The sequence below is a fragment of the Sturnus vulgaris genome, chromosome 7 (assembly GCF_052056855.1).
Source record: "Sturnus vulgaris isolate bStuVul1 chromosome 7, bStuVul1.hap1, whole genome shotgun sequence".
Taxonomy (NCBI): domain Eukaryota; kingdom Metazoa; phylum Chordata; class Aves; order Passeriformes; family Sturnidae; genus Sturnus; species Sturnus vulgaris.
In genome coordinates, this window is record NC_142249.1 from 40,496,655 (window position 1) to 40,519,880 (window position 23,226).

Below are 23,226 nucleotides of genomic sequence, written 5' to 3' on the forward strand. Positions count from 1 at the left end.
CATGCTCAGCAGTTCTGAACTAAAGAACACTGCAAAACTGCTTAGGCAGAAAAAGATGTTGTTTTGCATTTCAATCACAAAGACTTAAAGCAAAAAAATATTTTCTCATACTTAACATTTTTAAATATTGAGTTCAGTCAGTCCTGCTTATCCAACAGGAGCCATCAGGACATGATGGATAAATGTCCTGACATCCCAGGTGCTATCTTTAACCTCCTGACATACCCAATAGAGCACCTGGCCTTACCAAGCATTGTGTCATTGCAAAAGGACGTTTAAATACATATTTGTGCCACTGTCTCCATTTTTAACCTACCACCAGTGAGTTCCTTCTCATTCCTGTCACCATTCCCCACAGCAAGGCTCCTCTGCCCCAGCACTTTTTGGTTTAATGCATGGAAATTCTGAGGAGAGCATTTTTACCAAAAGTTAGGAAGGGCTTGTTTGGACAAATGCAAAGGATTGTCTTCAAATTAAATACATCTATTTCTCTGACCCTTCCCTCTCTACAGCTGGCAAATCTTTTTTTCTTCTGGATGAAACCAGGCTGGGAGCACAGGCCTCATCAGGGATCTGGTCTTGGCTTACAAACAAAAAGGACTTTAGGAAAGGACACATGCTCTAACAAGAATTCCACTTTTACTTCAGTGCTGCTCATCCTCCTTCTCAAAGTATTAATAGAAAGTATTAGATCATACCAAATAATGTCCTTGGGGGCAGAGAATCAAAGTGCTGTGAGTGGATCACCTCCAGTGTCTTGTGTCCAGGTTCATTTTTTGATGCTGATGGGCTGATATGGGGTGAGCAGCAGCACAAGGCAGTGGCTGTGTGGTGTGTGAACCAACTCACTGTGCTGCTGAGACCCAAAAAGGCTTTGCTGGAAGAGGAGGAATAAATGAATATTGGTATGATTGATATGGAACCAAAATTCATTTTATGCTTCCCAATGTTCCTGGACAGAGAAGGAACTGTGGCCTCACCGATCAAATTGTTTGGATTTAGGCCCAAACTTTTTAGTATTGAAAGTGTCCCACCAGAATATTTCAAAGACTGAATCAAAAGACAATTCAAAGTGGGGGATAAAATACAAACAAACCCAAACTTGTAGAAGAAACTTGAGAAGAACAAGGTGCCAAATATTGGTTAACCTTTTTCATGAAAAGATTTGATAAAACAAAGAGAAAACACACGAACAAATGCACCTCCGGTGGGTTTTAGAAACTTAAAAATTAGGTGAATATTTAAAGCCCCCAACACTGAGGGTATAAAATCAGAGTGTAAAAGATCCTGTACATCGACACAAGATATTCACTGGGGCCATTGGCACAAGGAGAGTCCTCCTCACATGACAGCATCTGTCACAGCCCCCTCTGTTCTTTACTTAGGGCCTTTGAGAATCCTAAAAGAAAATATTTATCCACAAGATGATGTCAAACAGCCCAATTTATCTCCCCTGCTAATGTTCCCAAGACAGCCCCAGAGTCTTAGACATGGGTGCTCATCAGAAAGAAGATACAGCAAAGGCAAATGTCCTCAAGAATTCAAAGTCAGCTCTGATTGTATTGATCAGATTTCCTAATGGGAGCTGGTGAGAGAAGCTGAGATACAGCCCCCAACTCCACATATTCAGATTTTGGAGTGATAATATCACTTACTATAAACTAAGAAAGGAAGGTGAGGTTCTTCTCAAATCTTTTCTTCTTCCTGCTATTTATAAGACAAATAAACTTTTATATTTTTAGAACAGAGGTACAAATACCAGCTGTAAATGCCGATGAAAAGCCCTGATTGGCATCCAGAGTTTCAGCTCTTACCCTGCCTCCCACACTTGTCCCTTTGGATGAGCCTCTGCCTCACTACTCTGCAATAAAATAACACAGCTCTTGTAGCTTTTAAGGGCGAACTTTTTCATTATTTGCACCGTTTTGCAGGTCCTTGAGAGATTTGCAGTGAGAGATGTTACTGTACAAGCAGATTGCTCAGTTTAGGATTGTCCCATCCATGGAGTGTCAAGGTCAGGTTGGATGGGGCTGGGAGCAGACACTGCACTGATGGTGCTTTCCCCTCCCCAGGGTGGGTTATTGCTGAGAAAATACAATTCCTTCTTGGAATATTCCTTCCTGGAAGAAATTCCTTCTTGGTGCTCCCCCTCAGGTGCCTGCACACGACTGTCCCAGCCCAACACCCCAAGTGCTGCTGCCATGACACATTCCAGTTTTCTACAAAATGCCAGCCTCAAAGTTCACCTCAATTTTTCAAATCTACTGCTTTCCATATCCTGCTTCCTTCCCCCAGCTCCTCACTGAACTCCCTGCACTGAATTTAGAGCAGAGTTGTTGTTTCTTACAGACCCCAGTTGGAACAATTAATGGAGAAACCATAACCCAGGCCAGGTTCATTTCTATCCAGAGCACACCCAGATCGTTTCATAAACCTTCACATTTCTGCCAAAGCTGGGCAGCAGGAATTTCACCTGGGGTTGTACAGCCCTGCTAACTCTCCACATCACCCCAGCAGCCACCAACAAAGGGATGGATGAACACAGCCACAACACAGAGGCATTCCCTGCTGTAAATCCTCTGGAATGGAGGGACAGGGCTGAACACTGCCTTTGAAACCGTGAGCAGAGCATCACCTTCATCCTGCAATCACCTCTGCTGCTTTTCCTGTCCAACCATTGCCCTGATGCTGCTGAAAGATGTTTGTGCCCTGTGTGAGAGCAGAGGGAAGAAATCCAATATTTACTCCATACCTTTCTTCACCAAGGACATGCTTTCATTCCAGGAGGGAACAAACTCTGGATACAAAGGTATTGAGGTAAAATCGTGATTGAGGTAAAATTGATTGAGGTAAAATTGTGATTGGGTCCTTTTCACCTTTTTTCCTCCTTGGGCAAAAGAAGGAAAAGTGTTGCTATCCCTCTTCTCCATTCCAAGGGTTTTCTAATCCATGCAGGGTTGATTTGGGGAGTTTCCAGTAAATGGCCTCAGGGTCCTCCTGCCTCTGGATCCCTCTCCCTCCAAGCCCCTCTGACTCCCTGCACTGCAGAGTTGTTCCCACAGTCTATGGAAAATCAAACCTGCAATTCATGGGCTGTGACAAGAATTGTCCAAAGACCACAGAAGCTGCTGCAAAATGAAGTCGAGATTTAGATCAGAGCTCAATGAATCCACTCAAGAAATCCCAGAATAACCAAATCTTCTCCCTGGTAGACAATCCATGCCCCTTCAGTCTCCTCACCCTGAAGGAAGCTGAACCAGAGCTCACATGTCCGATGTCATTTAGCAAACTGCAACCTGTGTCTGAGATTTATTTTTAAAATATTCTCTCCCACTCTTCAGATTTAAAAGGAACATATTTATATGAAAGGTTCAAACACCTCTGACTAAAATGAGGGGGGAAAAGGCAACGTGCCTCACATTCCTGACTGGCATTGCTGGGGTGGTATCTCATACCCTGAAATACAACCTGCAGTAGTCCATAAAATATTAAGACTACTCGCTGGCCATGGCCAGGAATACTCTGCAGCAGCAGCAGTTCCCAGGGGCAGAATGCTCTGTGAAAGGTCACCGAGGTCACAACACAACAGCCACCAGGAGTAATTCTTCTCTGCACTATTATTAACAGCACTGAGCAGCCACAAGGAATCTGCTGGGCTCCAGACAATGAAACCCAGAAAATAAAACTTGGTTACTGCACCAATGAAGGGACATTTAATCACAATAAGGAAGGATAACATCACAAATTACCTCTCCTGACTCACTTGGCACTGGCCATGCTGTCCTAGGGGACATCTCCTCAGGGGGGTCACCTGCAGGAACTCCTAAGCCAGCAGAGACTTGTGCAAACTGAACTGACCCCACCGACATCCCAGCAGTGACATGAATGGGGATCTTACCTGAGTAACTCACACCAGGGACAGCTGGAATCGGGCTGGGAGAGCTGGGAATGTTCCCCTGGAGAAGGGAAGGATCCAGGGAGAGCTTCCAGCACATTCCAGGGCCTGAAGGGGCTTCAGGAGAGCTGGAGAGGGACTGGGGACAAGGGATGGAGGGACAGGACACAGGGAATGGCTCCCAGTGCCAGAGGGCAGGGATGGATGGGATATTGGGAATTGGGAATTCCCAGATTTGCTGTGGCTGCCCCTGGATCCCTGGAAGTGTCCCAGGCCAGGTTGGAATAACCTGGGACAGTGGAAGGTGTCCCTGCCTATGGAAGATGGAACTGGAGATCTTTAGATGCTTTGAACCCAGACATTCTGTGATTCCATGATTCTGAGATTAACTCCAGAGCTTTGCTAAGGAAAGCTGTGGTCCTGCCCTCACCCTGACACCAGAAAGGCTGGAGGTGCCCCCCACACCTCTGTGCCACACACAGAGCTTTTCACCTTTGTCTCCTCCATCTGTCCAAAAGGATCCAGGCTTCTTAATGCACTTTAAAGAAACCTTTATTCATGAAATAGTTTTCATTTCCAAGAATCTGGCAGACTTTCAGCTCTTTGAAAACCATTCCACAGGACGCTGAACTCCTGATGACTTCATGGGGCTTTTTATAAAGTGAGATAATGACAGTGGAGGGACAGAAGCAGCTGCACAATCCCCTGGCTGTGGCAGAGATGGCCCCAGCAGCACAGCCTTCAGCAAACCCAGCACCCATGGGTGCCAGGAACGAGATGCTCATGGTTTCCAGGGAAGGGGACAACTCACCTTGCATGTGGCAATGTCTTGTGACAGATCCTGAGCACATCCTTGGGGTCTGCTCACCTGAAGGATGGGATGGTTTAATGCAATAATTCCCTTCACAACCTGAAAATTCAGTGTTGATCTCTCACAGTTCCACCTTGAACCTTTTCAGTGCTGAAGATTCCCTGGCAAGATTATCTTTGCTGAAAAGCACAGCAAAGATTAAAAACCCAATCTAACTCTTGCAGAAGTGTTGTTAAACCACAGATTTCTGAGCAACAAACATGGAACAAATATTTCTGTGTACTTCATTTTTTTGGCTGTGACACTGCAAATGAAGTAAATAATTTTCAGGTTTGAATGGAGTTGTTCCTACAATAATACAATTTTCTTGCTGTTTACAGCCAGCAAAATGTTCTGTGTAAAAACAATCCATCCCTTCACCGTGGCAAAATACCAGAAAACACAAAAATGTCAAATTTACTGAAGGAGGATTTTTTAAAAAATCAGAAACAGGATAGACTAAGGCAAGACTAAAGCTAGACTGTCCCAGGCCCAGCAGGAGCCCAGTGAAACAGCATGAAATTGCTGTGACTGTGTGTGATAAGAGCTCATCCTAAGAAATAAAAACTAACTTTAGGGGTTTACTGGTCTGTGAAACAGATCATTCAATTACTGCATCACATTTATTCGGGCTCAGAGGTGACTGAGGCTTAGCAGCACACTCAGCTGATGGTGAGGAAGGACAGTGGTCTGCAAAAACACACCCAGCACGAGAGGGACGGACAGGGAAAACCCCAGAGCAGGGAGAACAAAATGAGGGAATGGCCTCAAGCTGTGCCGGGGGAGGGTCAGGCTGGATATGGGGGGAAATTCCTTCATGGAAAAGGCTGTCCTGCCCAGGACAGCCCTGGAGACTGGATTAAATCCCTGGAGGGATTTAAAGCCCTGTGGATGTGGCACTTGGGGACACGGGGCAGTGCTGGGGATGGTTGGACTCGATGACTTTGGAGGGTTTTTCCAGCCCCAGCGATTCTGTGATTCCTTGTTCCACACACAGAGTTTTCCTTGTTTGCTTTGTATAACAAACAGCAGTTCTATGACAATTATTTCCCCAAGCCCCACCCAAGTGATTGTGGTACTACAGGGAGGGAGAGGGGCAGGGGATTTATTTTGGTGCCTGCACTGGCCTAAAGAATTTCATTCTCTTGAATGAAATTCAAGCAAAATAAACCTCTTCATATATAGCAAAATAAACCTCTTCATTTGAAGTATTTGCTAATAAAAAGGAGGATCCTGCCCCCATCTGGTCTCCCTGGAAGGGAGCAAGAACTCCCAGATTCATGGAGCTTCAAATCCCTGCTTTGGAAGGGACTCACAGGGATCATCAAATCCAACCCCTGGCCCTGGACAGCCACAAGAATCCTTCCCAGAATGGGAACACTGACTCCCCAGGCACTGTCTGTGCTCAGAAACAAACAGTAATTCCAGCTTTGGATGCAGGTTGGATGGCAGGAAGTGGAGATGGTCACGGATGCTGCCATCACTTGTTTGGGATGCTGATGGCTCTGACTGTGCTGTGTCCTGGGAATTTCAGCCCAGGGCATGGCAAGGGACCACGGTGCCCCCAGCAAAGCTGTGCCCAGCACCAGGAAGCACAACGGCAATGGTTTCATTCCCTTTGCATCCCTAAATCCCTGCCACACCACGGATTCTGTGCCACTGCCAGGCAGAGACAGCTCCTGACAAAATGCCCCAGCCTCAGAGCTGGGCTGGCTCTTCCCCAGGGCTGGCAGGAGAAAGGGGAGGAAAAACCCAAGGGTCGAAATCCTGAGGGGCCTCTTGCTTTCAGAAAAGCAGAAATAAGGTTGCATTTTAAATCTCCAGGTAGACGAAGCCCAGATATCCTCCAGCCCCTTCCCCTCTCCCTGCTCCAGCCCCCCTGTCATTCCTCCACTGGGCTCACATGGAACAATGATTGCTGCTGCTCCTGGCAGGAAAATCCTGCAAGAATGGGATTTTCCCACTTTATCTCAGTTAAAAGAGACCCAATTTCCCAATATGCAGAGTTTCTGCATTTTCCCAGCGTTCTCTTGAAACCACCAGGAATGAATGGTCTCAACACGTGGTGCAAAAATTGTTGTGATTGGGCTGAGGCTGCCCTTGTCCACAGGAACAAGAGGGGCTGTTCCCCCCTGTTCCTGAATAGTCCACACTGATGAACTCTGTGAGCACTCCAGGAATTTATCCTGGAGAAAAGGAAGCTCAGGAGGGACCTTATTTTTATTTACAACTTACCTGAAAGGAGGATGCAGCCAGATGGGGGCTCAGGATCTGCTCCCAGGGAACAGGGACAGCATGAGAGGGAGCAGCCTCAGGTTGTGCCAGGGGAGGATTACATTGGATATTAAAGAAAATTTCTTCCAGGAAAGGTTTGTCCAGCCCTGGCAGGGCAGGGCAGTGGTGCAGTGCCCATCCCTGTAGGACAATTCAGACATTGGGATTTCTCAGGGAGATTTGCACATCAAGCAAAGTTCAGGACTTCCCTCCATTCATCACCTAAACCTGTTCACTGCAGCACCTTTGGCATCCCAGGCACCCTGGATCCCCAAGAAATTCCCTGGCCAGCTCCACACAGACAGTTTGGTTTATTTGTTGCATACACAGCTCTGATTTCCACCCATGAACTCGGGTTTTAGGAAATGACACAACATCTGTGAGGATCCCACAGCACAAGGCCCTCCCTCAGAACTCCTCGACATTTACACTAAATCTTTATTTAAATTTAGACAATTTTCATTGTTCCCAAAGAAATTTGCATGCCCTTTTTGCATGACCTCTTTACATAACCCCCAAAATTGCCTACATAATATATATACACAGAGATATATTTGAAACAGAAAAAAACCTTCCAGTTCTGAAGAATGAAGGTAAAAACTGTCAGAACTGAAAAATTAATGAGAAGAATTAATTGTATTTCTTGTCAATATTGTTGGCTATTCTGTAGCTTCACATGTATTTCATCCCCATATTATAAGAAAAACATATTCAGAATAACTCAGTACAGACTGTGCAACAAGAGAGGAGCGACACAACCTGTGATTTAAAAAGTGATAATAGCATCAAGAAAGTATTCGTTATTAAATTAATTTAAAATGCATTAATTAAAAAAAACAACAATGAAGGAGAACTCAGCAATCTTAATCAAGAAAAAGAGCCAAAAAAGTAACATTTTATGTTCAAAAGCCTATTCACATTCCATTCACCAGGTACAAAGGCCCAAGGAATGCACAGCTGGGCTAAACCAGACAAAAATAATGTGTGAGAATTGTGTCTTCTCTTTTAATCACCTAATAGGTAACTGGATTCCAAGGGAAACTAAAAGCTGTTTTCAGAAGTTATATCAAAGTCAAGGAATAATGGAGTTAAGAGGAACAGGCAGGAAAAGACTTTAAGGCAGCTCAGCATTCCTTCAGCCACCACAAAAATGTCCCAGGAGAATCGTGGAATCCCACACTGGTTTGGGTTGGAAGGGACCTTAAAATCATTTAATTCCAACTCCCTTCCATGACAGGGACACCTCCCACCATGCCAGGCTGCTCCAAGCCCTGTCCAGCCTGGCCTGGGACACCCCAGGGATCCAGGGGCAGCCACAGCTGCTCTGGGCAGAGCAGCAGCACCAGGGAGGAGCTGGAGCTGGAGCCAGAGCCCATCCTGCTGGGAAAAGAATGTCCCAAAGGAAACAACTCCAGCCAGCACGGCTAAAAGTGGAGGTGGAAGGATAAGGAATGTGGGAAGGCATTTTGGCATCTCCTACATCGTCCTAACAGGGGGGGTTTGCAGCAATTCTTGTTCCTCAGAACTCTGAGAACTCTGTCCTGTGCCTTCTTTACAGAGAGGGGATTCCATGGGATCACCCCATGGGTGAGCTACTGCAGCTGGAGGACCCAAGGTTATTCCATGGGATCACCCAAAGTTATTCCATGGGATCACCCCATGGACACTGCAGCTGGAAAGGACCCAAGGTTATTCCATGGGATCACCCCATGGGTGAGCTACTGCAGCTGGAGAGGACCCAAAGTTATTCCATGGGATCACCCAAAGTTATTCCATGGGATCACCCCATGGACACTGCAGCTGGAAAGGACCCAAAGTTATTCCATGGGATCACCCAAGGCTATTCCATGGGATCACCTAAGGTTATTCTATGGGATCACCCCATGGATGAGCTGCTGCAGCTGGAAGGGACCCAAGGAGCCCCAGATCCCCAGGCAGGGCTGGGCAGGAACACCCTCTACTCAACCCTGGGATCACCAAGGCTGGAAAAACCCTCCAAGGTCACCGAGCCCAAGCTGGGCCTGACCCCCCCTTGGCACCCCAAGCCCAGCACTGAGTGCCACACCCAGCCCATGAATACAAAACTGGGAATTCCATCTCCAAGCCACCTTTGGCTCCATCTCTTTTGCTTTTTAAGAAGTTTCCTGCAGCCCCCCAGCACTCACAGGTAGCTGTGGGGGATATGTGGGCATGGGAGAGGGGCACATCCCTGGGATTCAGCATTTCTGACAGGCAAACAACATTTCACACTCATTTTAATTCCCATTCTTGACACCAACCAGCACAGACTTATCACCAAACTCACCCCAAACAAACCCCCCCATCACAGGCTGAGCAGAACAGCACATTTCACCCCAAAAACACCTAAACAGCCCCAAAAACCAGGTCAGAAATCACATATTTGCTTGAAAACTTTCACTGCATCTCCCACACACAAAGTTTAATGCAAACAGGCACATTTTGACAAGTGTTTTCAACTTAAAATCATAAATACTGGTAGGTTTTAAAGAATTAGCAATTGACATCATCTGTAAATGCATAAATGTGATGGTACAGAGCTCCCCAGCCCAAATTTGTATTTGCTCCACTTACACAGAATTAAGAGAACAGAGTGAGTTCCCTTCAGCTGCATAAAAACCAGAGTTTGAAAGACAGAAAGTAGCAAAGGGGAAACAATTCAAAGAACGCTCTGATCAAATTTCAGGGGGAAAAAAGTTGCTTAATAGAAACTTGTTTTTCCTTTACTATAATAAATATCTCTATAAAACGTTTTGGCTAAATGACTTTAATACCCATTAAAGTGTGAGTGCAGACACAGGAGTGCTCCAGCTGGGAGCTGCCAGCCCTCCCAAGGCTTGGGATTAATTCGAAGCCATCATTTGATACATTCTGAAATGCAATTTTGGTGCAGTCTCAGCATTAGCCACGTCCTGGAAGATTGATAAAGTCTGGGAAGAGAGAGGAAAGTACAAAGTACAAGCGATCAAAGGAAACCTGACCCCGCTGCGCTGCGGGATCGCTGCGGACACACGCGGATGTTCCTCCCCTTTGCAAACAACAGCCAGGACACAACAACAGCTGGGAAAAGTCAAATTGTCCCCAGGGACCGCAGGGGTGGCAGCTCCGGGGAGCCCAGCCCGGCTCCTCCAGTCCAGGACACTCGAGAGGGACAGAGTGACACTGTCCCCATTCCTCACACCCCAATCCCACACCTCGGGACTCACAGCCCCCACCCCAGTCCGAGCTGGTTTTATTTTTTAACCTCGCCACAGAATCCAGCTTTTCTTGGTCCCATCCTCACTTAGAGAACACTGAGCTGACGATGCCCAAGGAAGGATTCCCAGCCTTCCAGGTAAAGCAGCATTTTCTGGTTTCATTCAGTCTCAGTTTTGTACATTTACAAATAGGAAAAGCTTAAAAACCCCACCCAGCTCTGTCCTTACCCAAAATCTGGCTTAAAAGGCTCAGGGTGGTAAAGTGACTCCACTGTGGATAAAGCTACAATAGAAAAATGCACTGGTAAGGCCCTCTTAAGGCAAGGAGAGAATTCCTGCTCATGATTCTCACACATGAAATAAAAAGTGGCAGCCCCTTGTAATTCATCTTTTTTGGCCACTTAATGTATTCACTACAACGACATACACTCAAGTCACATCTGGATTTATGAGCAGGTCACATCTGGATTAGCAGAGGAGTGCAAGGACATTTTCCTTGCTCGGTGCCACTCTGGGTGCCAGGGATCAGCCCTGCCCTGCCCAGGGCTGCTCAGCACATTCATCTCAATTAGCTGAAAACCACTTTTCAGCCCTAATTAATGTGACAGTGACAAACTTTGTGTTCCAGCAGCCAGCGAGGAAGGAACCGCTGCCACCAGGAACTTTCCAAGGCCAAGGGTTCCTGGACTGAGTTATTTAAACAGGCCCTTGACAGGAATTCCAGCCAATCACCCTGACACAAGGACAAATTCAGCATTTCCTCTCCCGAAGCAAACTCAGTGATGCCTGATAAATGAAAAAGTGCTTGGAATGGCAGGGATAGAACTGTAACAAATTTATCACAAATCCTGTTAAAACTTGGGTGTAGGGAGGGGAAAGCCCACTCATTTCCACACGCTGGGAGGCTTTTATAGATATGTATCTCTATTTTAAGGGAATGGGAATCAGAGCATAGGAAATAAAGCTGATTTTGAGATTAGTTTTAGGCACTTGAGCTGCAGAGATGTGGAAGGTGCTTGTCAGGTGCATTTACCATTCACACACCTACACAATGCTCAGCAGAGCAGCTACTCAGCCTCTCAAAAAGAAAAAAAAAAATTAAAAAAATGAAGCTGTTCACATTCCCCAAGTTTATTTTCCACCTCTCACAATTTAAGACCTGTATTATTCCCATCATATTCCAGAGATGATTTACCAAACTGATGATCTTCTAAACCCAAAGAAAGATCTGAAGCATCAGATTATTGAAACATGACCAGGCTTTTTTGCTACTAAAATTCTATTTTGCAGCATTACTTCAATAACCATTTTTAAGGCCCCTCCCTTTTCCTAAGAATGAACTTCAAGGAGAACAAAGGCAAAGCTTGAGCTGGAAGGAAGGCAGCAGAACCCCGAGGGTGAAACAACAGCATCACACACCAAGGTCATGGCTCAGGGTAACACAATCCCTGCCCAACAATCCCCAAGTGGGAGCAGCACTGGTGCAAAGTTCCCTGGCTTTTCTATGGACAGAGCTGGGAGAAAAATGGGAATTGCCCTCCAGGGAAAAGAAAAAAAAGCTGTCAACAAGGAGCACATACACAAAACACAAAGGGGTCGAGAGATCAAAAGTTTGGCTGCTCTCCTCAGTGACTAAATTTAAAACATTTCTAAGTTCACACACGTGCACTTCAAAGCACCATCACGGCAAATATTCCAGGTGAGAGTTTGGAAATGATCACAGAGTCTGGAATTGATCAAGGCATTCATTCCAGGTGAGAGTTTGGAATTGATCAGAGTCTGGAATTGATCACAGAGTCTGGAATTGATCAAGGCATTCATCCCAGGTGAAGAGTTTGGAATTTGTAAGAGTCTGGAATTAATCATGCCAATCATTCCAGGTGAGAGTCTGGAAATGATCACAGAGTCTGGAATTGATCACAGAGTCTACAATTAATCATGGCAATCATTCCAGGTGAGAGTTTGGAATCGATCAGTCTGGAATTGATCACAGCAGCTGTTCCAGGTGAGAGTTTGGCAATGATCACAGAGTCTGGAACTGATCCCACAACTACTCTGGGTCAGTCTGGAATTGTCACCTCTGCTGACAAACCCCACCGTGCCCACAGACTGAAAAGCAGCATTTAAACCCCAAAAGCCCTGGACAACACCACAACGTGTCAGGAAACACCAGCCACCACTGAAGTCTGGCTACATTTGCCCTCAAAAATACAAAATACACAGAAAGCTCACAGTGACCCATGACATGTTTGCAGTCAGGTTAACACCGGGTTGTTCAGTGACCAACACATAAAAAACAATTAATGTTTGCATTCTGAAGCCCTCAGGGCACAGAAAACCCTGTCTGACAGCCAGTCCTGAGGTGTGCAGTCACTCCCAGCCCTGCTGGGCTCTGTGGTCACTGGGGAAACCAAGACAAGGTGAAAACCTCAGAGGCCACAGCAAGGGGAAGCGGCACAGGGAGGGAAAGAGTAAAACCATCTTAAATGATGTGTAAACACAGAGTATCTGCTTGCAACACAACTCACACCTGCAGCAACCAGCACACCTGCATCACCTGACAGAGAGCTCCTACAAATGCACAAGCAAGCAGCAGAAATCCCAACACTGCTCCACCACGAGCAGCAACAGCAGCTCCTTTTCTGACCAACCAGCCCCCAGCTCACCCAGCCTGTGTGGATCCAGCCCAGGCAACACATAAGACTCAAAAACCAAACACTTGGGTTTAGAAGCAAGTCTGCTTTTTCTTTTTTTTTTTTTTTTTAGACTAGAAAATGTACAATTCCATTTCATATGCAAGTGTGCACAGAGCTCGTTGCTTGTAGATACTGTCAGAGAAACTGAGAGTCTTTGCATTAAATTGTTAATTCTTCAAACATTGATACATTTTGCAATACACCAGTTAAATACCAAGATCTATGTGCATGCACTAGAGATATATGCATGTACACCTTAATGTTTAACAAAGACAGCAGATCCCCCAGGCAGGGAGCGTTGGAGATACCAAAAATAGATTAAAAAGTTAAATTCTTTACCTGCCTTTGTTAAATACAGACTTTGAGATTGCCTCCCCTCCTTTCCCCAGGATTTCTGTGCTCCCAGGGAGGCAGGTGGGCAGGAAGGCAGGAGCTGACCAGATTATCCCAGAACCAAAGAGAAGCACCTTAAAAAGTTCAAACTAAGCTTTAAAATGCCTTTTCCATCCATACCAGACATGGGGGCCGAGAAAGGGAAGAACATTTTAAACACAGTTTTGTTTCATTTTGCTGAATTCCCAATGCATCTCCCACAGAAGAGTCTGACATTTCCAACCATCCACTGCCTTCCCAACTGCCTGGATCCCCTCAAGTGGGAATTCTGACCCCTTGTGCCTGGGACAGCCATCCCAGCAGGTGCTACAGCAGGGAAAGGTGATCCCAGTGGTCTCCCACTGCCTGGGGAGAACATTCCCATGCAAGGGAGTTCTGCTTTCAGCAAGTTCTGCCCTGGAACTCGTGTTGGAACTTTTTCAAGTAGTGTCATCTGCTTTGTCCCCATCCAGTCCCCTCCACTGCATATTGATACATCTGCACATTTCAATATCTGCACGTTTTATGTAGCAAAGAGAGCTTTTCCTCTGAAAAACGTTTCATTAGAGTCTGACTTGTATGATTACAGTGACACTTTCAAATATAATTTTGTGCCTCTTCTTTGGTTAAGAAAAAAAAGATGCTTTTCCCTTTTTGACAGCTAAAGGTATTTCTGCCAGACCTGAATCAACCAGCAGAGCAGAGGAGGAGAGCAGTGGGCAGGACTTGCAGCATCACCCAAAATCCATTTCATTTAAAACCATTTGGCAAATTTGTTCTGATTGCCAACCCTGGAATTCGAAGCTCAATCCATGTGCCTCAATCCATTCCAGCCTCCTCCCTAATCAAAAAAAAAAAAACCATGAGGGAAAAACAAGCAATGGGCTGCAGAGAGAGTTTGTTTCCCGGGTTGTGGAGAGCCGTGGTGTGATTGATGTTACAGCCCTAGGGACACAGAGGGACAGGACGGGTGACACGGGGCGTGTCACACATCAACACTACTGCCAACGTACTGATTCAGCTTGACACTGGTCTGAGCAGATTGCAATTAACCTAGGATTGAGGTATAAATATACACAAATATGTACAGTACACATACAGGAGAAGAGTTTTGCATTTGTAACATGGGTAACCTTAGCAATACTGGAGAGCCGATACCTACACCAGGGATTCGCTCGCTGATTTTACTGGAATAATGAAGCCAACAACTTCCACTAGAGAGGGCTACAATGGCATCATAAAACTCGAAATTAAAAGCTCCTTCCTCTTGCTTCGTCCTCCCCACGCCCAAGGCCGGACTGTTCCGAGGGGCAGCTTGAAAAGAAGGTTGGTCACAGCTTTGAAGGCGTCCTCAAGGAACCCGAACCAAACCGGAGCCCAAAGTGCTCCTCTGCTCCTGTGCCTGCTCCCAATTCCTGTCCTTGTGTGTGTTTGTGTGTCTGTGTGTGTGTGTGTGTGTGTGCAGCTATGTAGAAAATACAGTTGCCATCAGTTCAGTATAAATACATCCACCCCACCAATCTGCCACTGGAACAGCTCTGCTGCAGCAATGTCTGTGCAAAGAGGTCATTAAAAATCATCTGATCTTCAGGCGGGACATCATCCACTCCAGTCCTTGGCACAGCCTGGGAACACACGAGAGAAGGGTCAGGGAATGCAGCCACTTCTCAGGATTAACTCCAAATTAACTCCACAGCATCAAGTTAAATTCTTCCCAAAAACTCTAAATAAGTTCTGGAAACTCTTCACTCCCTGCACGGCACCTCCTAGATCTTACTGTATCATCTCTGGTGACAGAATTCAGATCCCAGCTCTTCAAGACATCAAATGCTCTCTAATTAGGATTATTCCTAATAAACCAGATTTCAGTTTGCCCCCACCTCACCCCACCCTCATTAGGCCCAAATCAAATCAAGTCTTATTATCTCTGTGAGGTGACACTGTGGGTTTGAGATAGAAGTTGAGTGTTCTAAGCCCAAAAATCTTTTTAAGTTTTAAGATTCTGAAGCAGTGAGGGCCTGGCACAGGGTGCCCAGAGCAGCTGTGGCCACCCCTGGATCTCTGGAAATGTCCCAGGCCAGGCTGGATGGGGCTTGGAGCAGCCTGGGACAGTGGGAGGTGTCCCTGCCACGGCAGGGGTGGGATGTGAGGGTTTTAAGGTCCTTTCCAACCCAAACCATTCTGGGATTGTGTCACTGTTATAGACAGGGGAGGAATGTGTGTTAAAACCAAATACCACAAAAAAAACCCCCGAGGAATCCCCATGGACATGAATCCCTCTTACCCCTCTCCAGTGAGAGCACAGCAGGCCTGGATGTGCCACTGGTGATCCTTAATTGAAGTCAGCTTCAGGAACTGGGAGATCTCAGCTACTGTCATGCACTCCTTGACATCCTGCTTGTTAGCAAAGATCAGCAATCCTGCTTTCTTCAAGTCCTGGGGACAAAGGAGAGGAGCTAATGACAGAGCAGCCCTTGGAGGCAAAGGCTGGGACACCACAGCAGGGAACCCAGAGCCCCAGGCACAAATCCTCCAGAACAAAGTGCTGCAGGCTGGCAGGAACTGCAGCAAATCCTCTCATCCAGCCAATTCTTACCTCGGATGAGGAGTAAAAAACTCAGGATAAGGTTTTGCTGTGCTCCACGAGGAGCAGAGCCCTGTGTGTGCCCCTGTACCTGAACAGCAATGACAGTTTGGGAACAGTGACTCCAGGGATGAGCTTACTTTACCTCAAATTGCTTGGAATTGCATCGGGGCAGGGGTGTATTATTGAAAATCTTTCCCTTGCAAAGCAAAAAGGTGTTCCCAGGAAGCTCAGGCACTCAGCTGCTTATCAGGCACACTCCTGTGTACAAGCAGCAAAATTAATTCCCAATTAATCAACTGCTCCAAAAAATAGCTGGGACTGGGCTGGACAACTCAATTTTGCCTTAACAGCAACTCCATGGAAGCAGTTAGGAGAAAGAAAATATTTTCAAGGAGCAAAGAAGAGCGATTTTAAATCAATATTTGAGTTTCATGGCTGCTCTCTCCCAACGTCACAGGCACAGGAGAGGGAGCTTGGGAACATCCTGCTGGCCAACAAAGGGCACATTCACTGCCAGGTGCCTCCCAAATCAGCTCCATTCTGCCTGGAATTCCACACCTTCCCTGGGGCAAAAGCAGCTCCTTAATAACTTCATCTTCCTTTAGAGATTAGGAAACAGAAGATGCAGGTTTTTGCAACAGCCTGAAGAGTGCAGCTCTGAAATCCTAATCCTGGACAGCAGCACTGAACCTCCCTGTGCCACGTTTAACACTCCACAGCCAGACCTGCTCTATCAGAATTTACTTTATTAAACATCATTTTAATGAAACATCAAAAATTAAAAAAAGAAAATTCAAACTTGAAAGATCCTATGCAAAGCCCTTGTTTTTCCTCAAAGGAAATCCACAGTGCCCTTGCTGCAGGCTCTCAAACTGTGGCTATAGGTTAAATATAGATGGAATATTTTAGGCTAGAATGCCATCGTTTTTTATGCACATTTTTTTATTCTGACACTTAAATTTGGAAGCTCGGTGTCAGCTCACACACCCTGATCCAGTTTGCATTCAGGTCATGCCACAGGTGCTGCCTGGCTTTTACATCAGCCCAGCTCAGGTTTAGACCTGACCCAGGACTAAGGTTTAAGGAGGGTTTTTACAATTCAGCAATTTCCACTCTGAAATTCCAAATACCCACAGAGCAGAGGCTGCTACAGCCACGGGCTGAAGTTCCTTCATTTAGAGCTGGGTGCTCTAACACACATTGTAAAGCTTGTAAAACCTCAGGCAGCCATGAAGATATCAAAAATAATGATTAAATGACTGCAGGAAACCATAGGGTGTAAAAAGCTCTAATTCAGATATTAACATGGATTGAAGTATTAAACCCACAGATGTCCCTGACAGGTCCCAACTGCTGTTTCACTGACAGGCCATTCTGTAATTTAGTATTAATTAACAGCTTCACTGGGAGTTTCACAGAAGACAGTGCAAAGGGACAAGGCAGTTCAGGGTGTAAATCTGCTTCCCTTGGTGTGTATCAGCCAGATAATTCTAATAAATATTAAAATAAATATTAAAAGAAGTATTAAAATAAATATTAAAGACACAGGGTGCACTCACCTCGTGTGCTAACATTTTATACAGCTCTTCTTTAGTCACAGAAATTCTCTCTCTGTCTGTGCTGTCCACCACAACTATCACAAACTGCAAAAAGGGAGAGTTATTAGGCAGGGAAACTCTTGCTGTTACCATTCCCCATTATCCAGCTGGATCCATCCCTGCTCCCAAAGCCTCCCTGCAGCCCCAGCAATCCCCCAGGCCTGGGGTTATTCAGTTTGTGCTGTGCTTTGGGTACAAAGGCAGCTCTGACACAACTTTCTGTTCTCCATTTCTCAGTGAAAAAAATCATATTGAAATCAAGAAAATTCTCTGTGATCCCAGATCTGGTTTTTGTTCTTTGCTTGGTGTAACTGAGGCACCACACAGATCCCTTAAATAATTTGTTACAGCCATTAAAACAAAATGCATCAGCTTTCTTTGTCTAGGTCAAGAACTAACATGCAAATAGATATTTGCACAGGATTCAAAAAGTCCTGAAGCTTCAAACTCCAAGAACACACTCCCAGCTTCATTTAGGCTGGAAAAGAACTTTAAGGAATCACAGCACCTCATAGGGATGAACTGGAGAACAAAGTCATCATTGTGATAATTGTATTTAACCAGACAAAACTTAATTGATATAATACAAATAATTGTATTTAAACTGTACTTGGTGACACATAGGAAACCTTGATTTAAAGCATTGTTTTTATGAAGTTGTGTGCTTGATACAACTTATATATGTATACACACAGATACATATATATTTTTATATGTATATATTTTATATACATATGTGTGTGTACTGCAACTGCACCTCTAAAGAGTTCTGAAAAGCACTGTTCATTTATGAAGTTGTGTACTTGATGCAACTTATATATGTATACACACACATATATATATTTTATTTTTTAAATATATATATTTTATATACATGTGTGTGTGTGCACTGCAACTGCACCTCTGTAGAGTTCTGAAAACCCTCGGGGGTGATGACAGGAGCTGGTGAGCCAGAGCTGCCAAGGTTTAGGAGGAAAGCTCTGGGGCTGCCAGGCAGGTTCTGGAGGAGCCCCCGCAGACAGAGTGAGCGGGGTGACACCGAGGGGGGGATGTGCTGTGCCAGGGGGGTCAGCCAGGCTGGCCCACGGTGGCCAGGGTGACAAAGGGCAGCGCAGAGGCCCGGCAGGGGCGCTGCGGGCTCGCACCTCGGTGTTGGTGTAGTAGGTGTTCCAGGAGGAGCGCAGGGACTCCTGGCCCCCGATGTCCCACATCAGGAAGCGCGTGTTGTTCACCACGATCTCCTCCACGTTGCTGCCGATGGTGGGAGAGGTGTGAACCACCTCGTTCATGGAGCTGCGCAGGGAACAGGCAACGCACAAAGTGACCCACGGAACCGAACCTGAGGGGGATTCCCACTGAAAGAACCTCAGCGAACACTCCCTGGGCTGCCAAGGTTTGATGGTGGAAAGTGCAGAAATGTAAATAAAAACAGCAATAAAAAGGACTCGGGGAATTATGTAATAATCAAATTACAGAGCTGAGAGACCACTCGTGAACAAAATGTGTTATAATTAATTAAATCATGGAGCTGACAGAATTTTTGCTGCAGAAGTTTTTGGGAGCACTCAGCTCTTTTTTCTCCAGGCCCACTTTGGCTCACATGGGACAGAGCAGTTGTTTTGTTTCAAGAATGTGGTTAAGCCACAAGATTTCCAAGGTTTCAGAAAAACAAAAACTCATCTTCCAGCTCCACCAGAAACATTTCACCCACTCCATCGTGCTCTCCTTCCAGGGCAGGCCACTAAAACCAGATTTTCTTCACAGTGCTTTATGTCCTAACTTCCTCCTCTTCTCCCCTCAGCACAGTCCAATACACAACTTTTTGGAGATAAATGCAGTCATTAAATATTTCAAATACATTGTTTAGAGATATTGAGTGTGACTTGGTCACTAGGAACACCAGTTTCACATCAAACACCCAAATGTGTGCTCTGGATTTTCCTAAAGTTCAGACTATTTAAACTCTATTGTAACAGGCACAAAAATTAACAGTAGCTCCAAGGCAAACCATCTGTGTTCAAAAGAACTTAATTATTTTTTCTTCTGATCATCTTGATATAGCTTTTCATTTTGTATGAACCTTTTTGAAGTTCCAGCAGAGCTTTTAGTTACAGTGACAGCAATTTGAGACTTGTAATGGTGCTGGAATATTTCCTGAAGAGGACACAGAGAGCCAAGGAGATAAAGGGATGGTGCAGTGCTCTGAAAAACAATCCCAGTTACCCTGGGCCAGTGCAAGGAGAGCTGAGCATGAGAATGGGAGAAAAGGAAGTGTCTGCAAGAGGAAAAATGGGATCTGCAAAGATGGGGTAGGGTCAAGGAGGACTAAGGCAGGAGAAAAAGAGAGCTGGGAAAGTCCTGGGCAGTTCAAGTGGGTACAAAGAAAAAGGAGACACAGAGACCTGTGTGATGAGAGGGAAAAGAAAACACTGAAACTGCAGAAATAAGGGGAAGTACTGCGAGACATTTGTGGAGGAAGTGGATTAAAAAACACCAGGGATGGCCCTTGCCTGCAGCAGTTCCCAGTATTAAGAAATACCCTTAATTCTGTTTGTGCTTTGTAACATCTCTCACTCCCCCTGTAAATCACCATCACCCTTCCACTCTCCCTGCAGCGTGGCAGGGCACGAGCAGCCAGAAAAGTTTTGGAAAAGGCAAAGCAGGTCAGAACATGACAAACCCCAACCACTTCCAGAAAGCCAATGTGAAATGTGGGGTTGGAGCAGCGTGGCCACATCATTTAACAGGAATGGTTTCTGACTCAGGAGCACTCCTGAGTGCCACAGCACTGCACGTGGGAAAGGGCCAATCTGTCCCCAACACAAACAGACCTTGAGCTGCTTGTGCCACCCAGCAGCCTCTGAGCCTGTGCACAAATTGGTATCCTCTTATCAAACTGCAGCTGAGGAGTGAGATATGAAGCTCAATCGAGCTCCATGTACACCAGGAGCAAGGTGAATGCAAGGCAAACACAAATCAATGCTGCTGTTGAAGGCAGAAGGTGCAGGACAGCACGGAGATGCTGTCCTGGGTTTGTGCTGCTCTCAGCCTTCCTCCTCCATCCCAGCCCACGAACAACACCAAATTCACCTCAGCACTGGGGACAGGAGGCACAGGCAGAGGTGCTTTGCCTCTCACAGAATGATCTGTCTGCTCTCTCAATCTGTGGCGTGGATCAGTTTTGAAACACTCACTACAATCGTATTTTATGGGGCTGGCAAAGAGCCGAGGCTGTGACAGCAGTAACAGCAGGTGATGTGACCCAAAACCCTGTGAACAAAACCTCATTCATGCAGCAGGCACAGCAGAGCCCTTTCCAAACTCCAGCCACCCACTGCCACCCGGAAAGCTGAGAGTAAAAACCACCCAGGGCCACGTAACACACCTGGAAACGTCCCCACAGCTCCTACTTACAATTGGTACAGAATGGTCGTTTTCCCTGCATTGTCCAGGCCCACAATGATCACTTTGTGCTCTGCAATGGAAACAGCACTGGTTAAGTCACAGCTGCTGGGTCTGCATCAAGGTTAGTGCCACGTTTGCCACTGGTTTCCTGAGCCAGCTGTGCCCAGCTCCAGGTGCCGTGGCCAGGTGCGTTTGTGTGGGCAGGTGCTGCTCTGGCAATTCCTCCCTGTCCACGGGAACCATTCCTGAGAGATTTCAGAAGGATGTTTTCCATCTCTGACTGCCAGTGTCATGCTGGGATGCTCTCCCAAGCTCCTGCAGGGTTCTGCAGCCTGTATCAAACTCCATCCCCCCAGCCCAAGAACTCTCAACTCTACTTTCCCTTCATGCAGGCAGTATCCTGATGTCTTTGCAAAGAACAGGTCAAACCCCAACCAGGCTGGTTTGTGATCCCTGTGCCCCCAGTGCCCTCCTTTCCTCCTGGGGAACAGATGTACCCTCAGACATTTCACAAGACACATTCAGCCACTCTGTTCTTGGACAAGTCACCAGGTGCTCCACAGCCCACCTCTGACACTTTGGAGCTCAGTGTCCCAATCAATTCTTGCTTCCCTTCAGCACCTCCTCTCCTGTGCATCACAGAAGCGACTGGGAACTCTACAGCTGGTGCTGTCAAGCACATCCAAATTTATGATTTCCAGTTTGGGTGAGCACAGCCAGCTCTCAGCTGTGTTACACAACTTTCACTTGCACAACCAAGCACAGTCAAGTAAAAATTTGGTGAGAAGGGGGTTTCTCCCCTCCTTCCCCGTCTTCCTCAAAGCCATTAAAAACATGCCCAAACTTCAGACCTTGATATCAATCCCTGCCAGCAAACTACACTCACACTGATTTATCCCAGAGGAGAGGGAGGGGACAGGGGTCAGGTAAGTGGGGGTTCCTGGGGTTTGATTTTATCAATATTGTGTGGTTTTGCAGAGCTGTCTTTTCTGCCATCCAATACAAATTCCAGCTTTAATAACTTTGCATAACAGCACAATATTGTAAAAGTGTCTGCTTACCTGACCCCCCATAACTAGGAACTTTTGTTTCAGGTGGGATCCTGCCAGCATAGTGGATGTTAGGAAATCAGTTGGAACAGAAGGTCTGAGGTGGGGCTGGGTACTACAAGACAAAAATATTTTGTTGTATTTTGCACTATGTGTTAACGGGGACATAACTGGGACATTCAACGAGCAGGTGTGAGAGTCCTGAGGTTCACTCAAAATCAAATTCTAAGGACTTTAGAAACATGGAAAGAGCATCAGCAGGTGTTTTATAGTTAAAGTTACAACTCTCATGAACACCTTGCTGTAAGGAGGCAGGAGTTAAAAATCCCGGAACGGTTTGGGTTGGAAGAGAAATTAAGGAGCATCCAGTGCCACCCCCCTGCCATGGGCAGGGACACCTTCCACTATCCCAGAGTGCTCCAACCTGGCCTGGGACACTTCAGGGACCCAGGGGCAGCCACAACTGAAGCTATAAATAACATTTACTCCATGAACGAGCCAGATACCGAGGTTTGCCACTTAAACCCACACTCTGCCGGCAGCAGGACGAACCCACCCGCCCCGCCGCGCTCCTCCGGCACACGTTAATAATTTAACAGGCGGCTGTCAGGAAACGAGCATTCCAATAATTGAAAGAAGGGGGGCAAAAAATGGTTAAAGCCCCGACTTCCAGGAGCCGTCCCGGAGCGGGTGTGGGTCCCTCCCGGAGCGCCCCCGGTCCCCCTGGGCCTCACCCTGGTGGTTGAAGAGCCTCCATATCCTGGTGAAGAGGATCCCCATCCTCGGCCGGGCGCTCCGGGCCTGGCCGGCCGCGGCTCTGCGGGGCCGCGGGCACTCAGGGCCCGGCGCAGCGCCCCGAGTGCCGGCTGGGGCCGCGCCGGGGCCGCTGCCGCTCGGACATCGCCGCGGGGTCGGGACGGGGCTGGGGATGGCGGTGAGGAGCGGGAGCGGGACGGCAGCAGCGGCGAAAGGAGCGGAGCAGCTCCCGCGGCCGCCTCACGGACGGGCCGGGCCGAGCCGGGCCGGGCGCGCTGCGCTGACGCGCGGGGGCGGCACCGCGGCCGCCATTACACGGCACCGCCTCAGAGCTCTGGGGCCCGCGCAAACAGCGAGGGCTGCGGTGTGGGGGAGTCCCGTACCCCGCAGAGATACCGAGGGCTGCGGTGTCGGGGAGTCCGGAGCTTCACAGAGACACCGAGGGCTGCGGTGTGGGGGAGTCCCGTACCCCGCAGAGATACCGAGGGCTGCGGTGCGAGGGACCCCCGAGCCCCGCACAGACACCAAG

General features: G+C 46.9%; 1 protein-coding gene across 1 annotated transcript; it reads right to left on the reverse strand.

The window, feature by feature from the left end:
• Positions 1–7,311: 7,311 nt before the first annotated feature.
• ARL5A (ARF like GTPase 5A) lies at positions 7,312–22,841 on the reverse strand. The gene is made up of 6 exons (XM_014893255.2): positions 22,676–22,841; positions 20,902–20,962; positions 18,633–18,780; positions 17,449–17,532; positions 15,587–15,738; positions 7,312–14,927 (listed from the first exon to the last, which is right to left on the reverse strand). The coding sequence occupies exons 1-6, from the start codon at positions 22,719–22,721 to the stop codon at positions 14,879–14,881; spliced, it is 540 nt and encodes a 179-aa protein (XP_014748741.1). The 5' UTR covers positions 22,722–22,841; the 3' UTR covers positions 7,312–14,878.
• Positions 22,842–23,226: the final 385 nt, after the last annotated feature.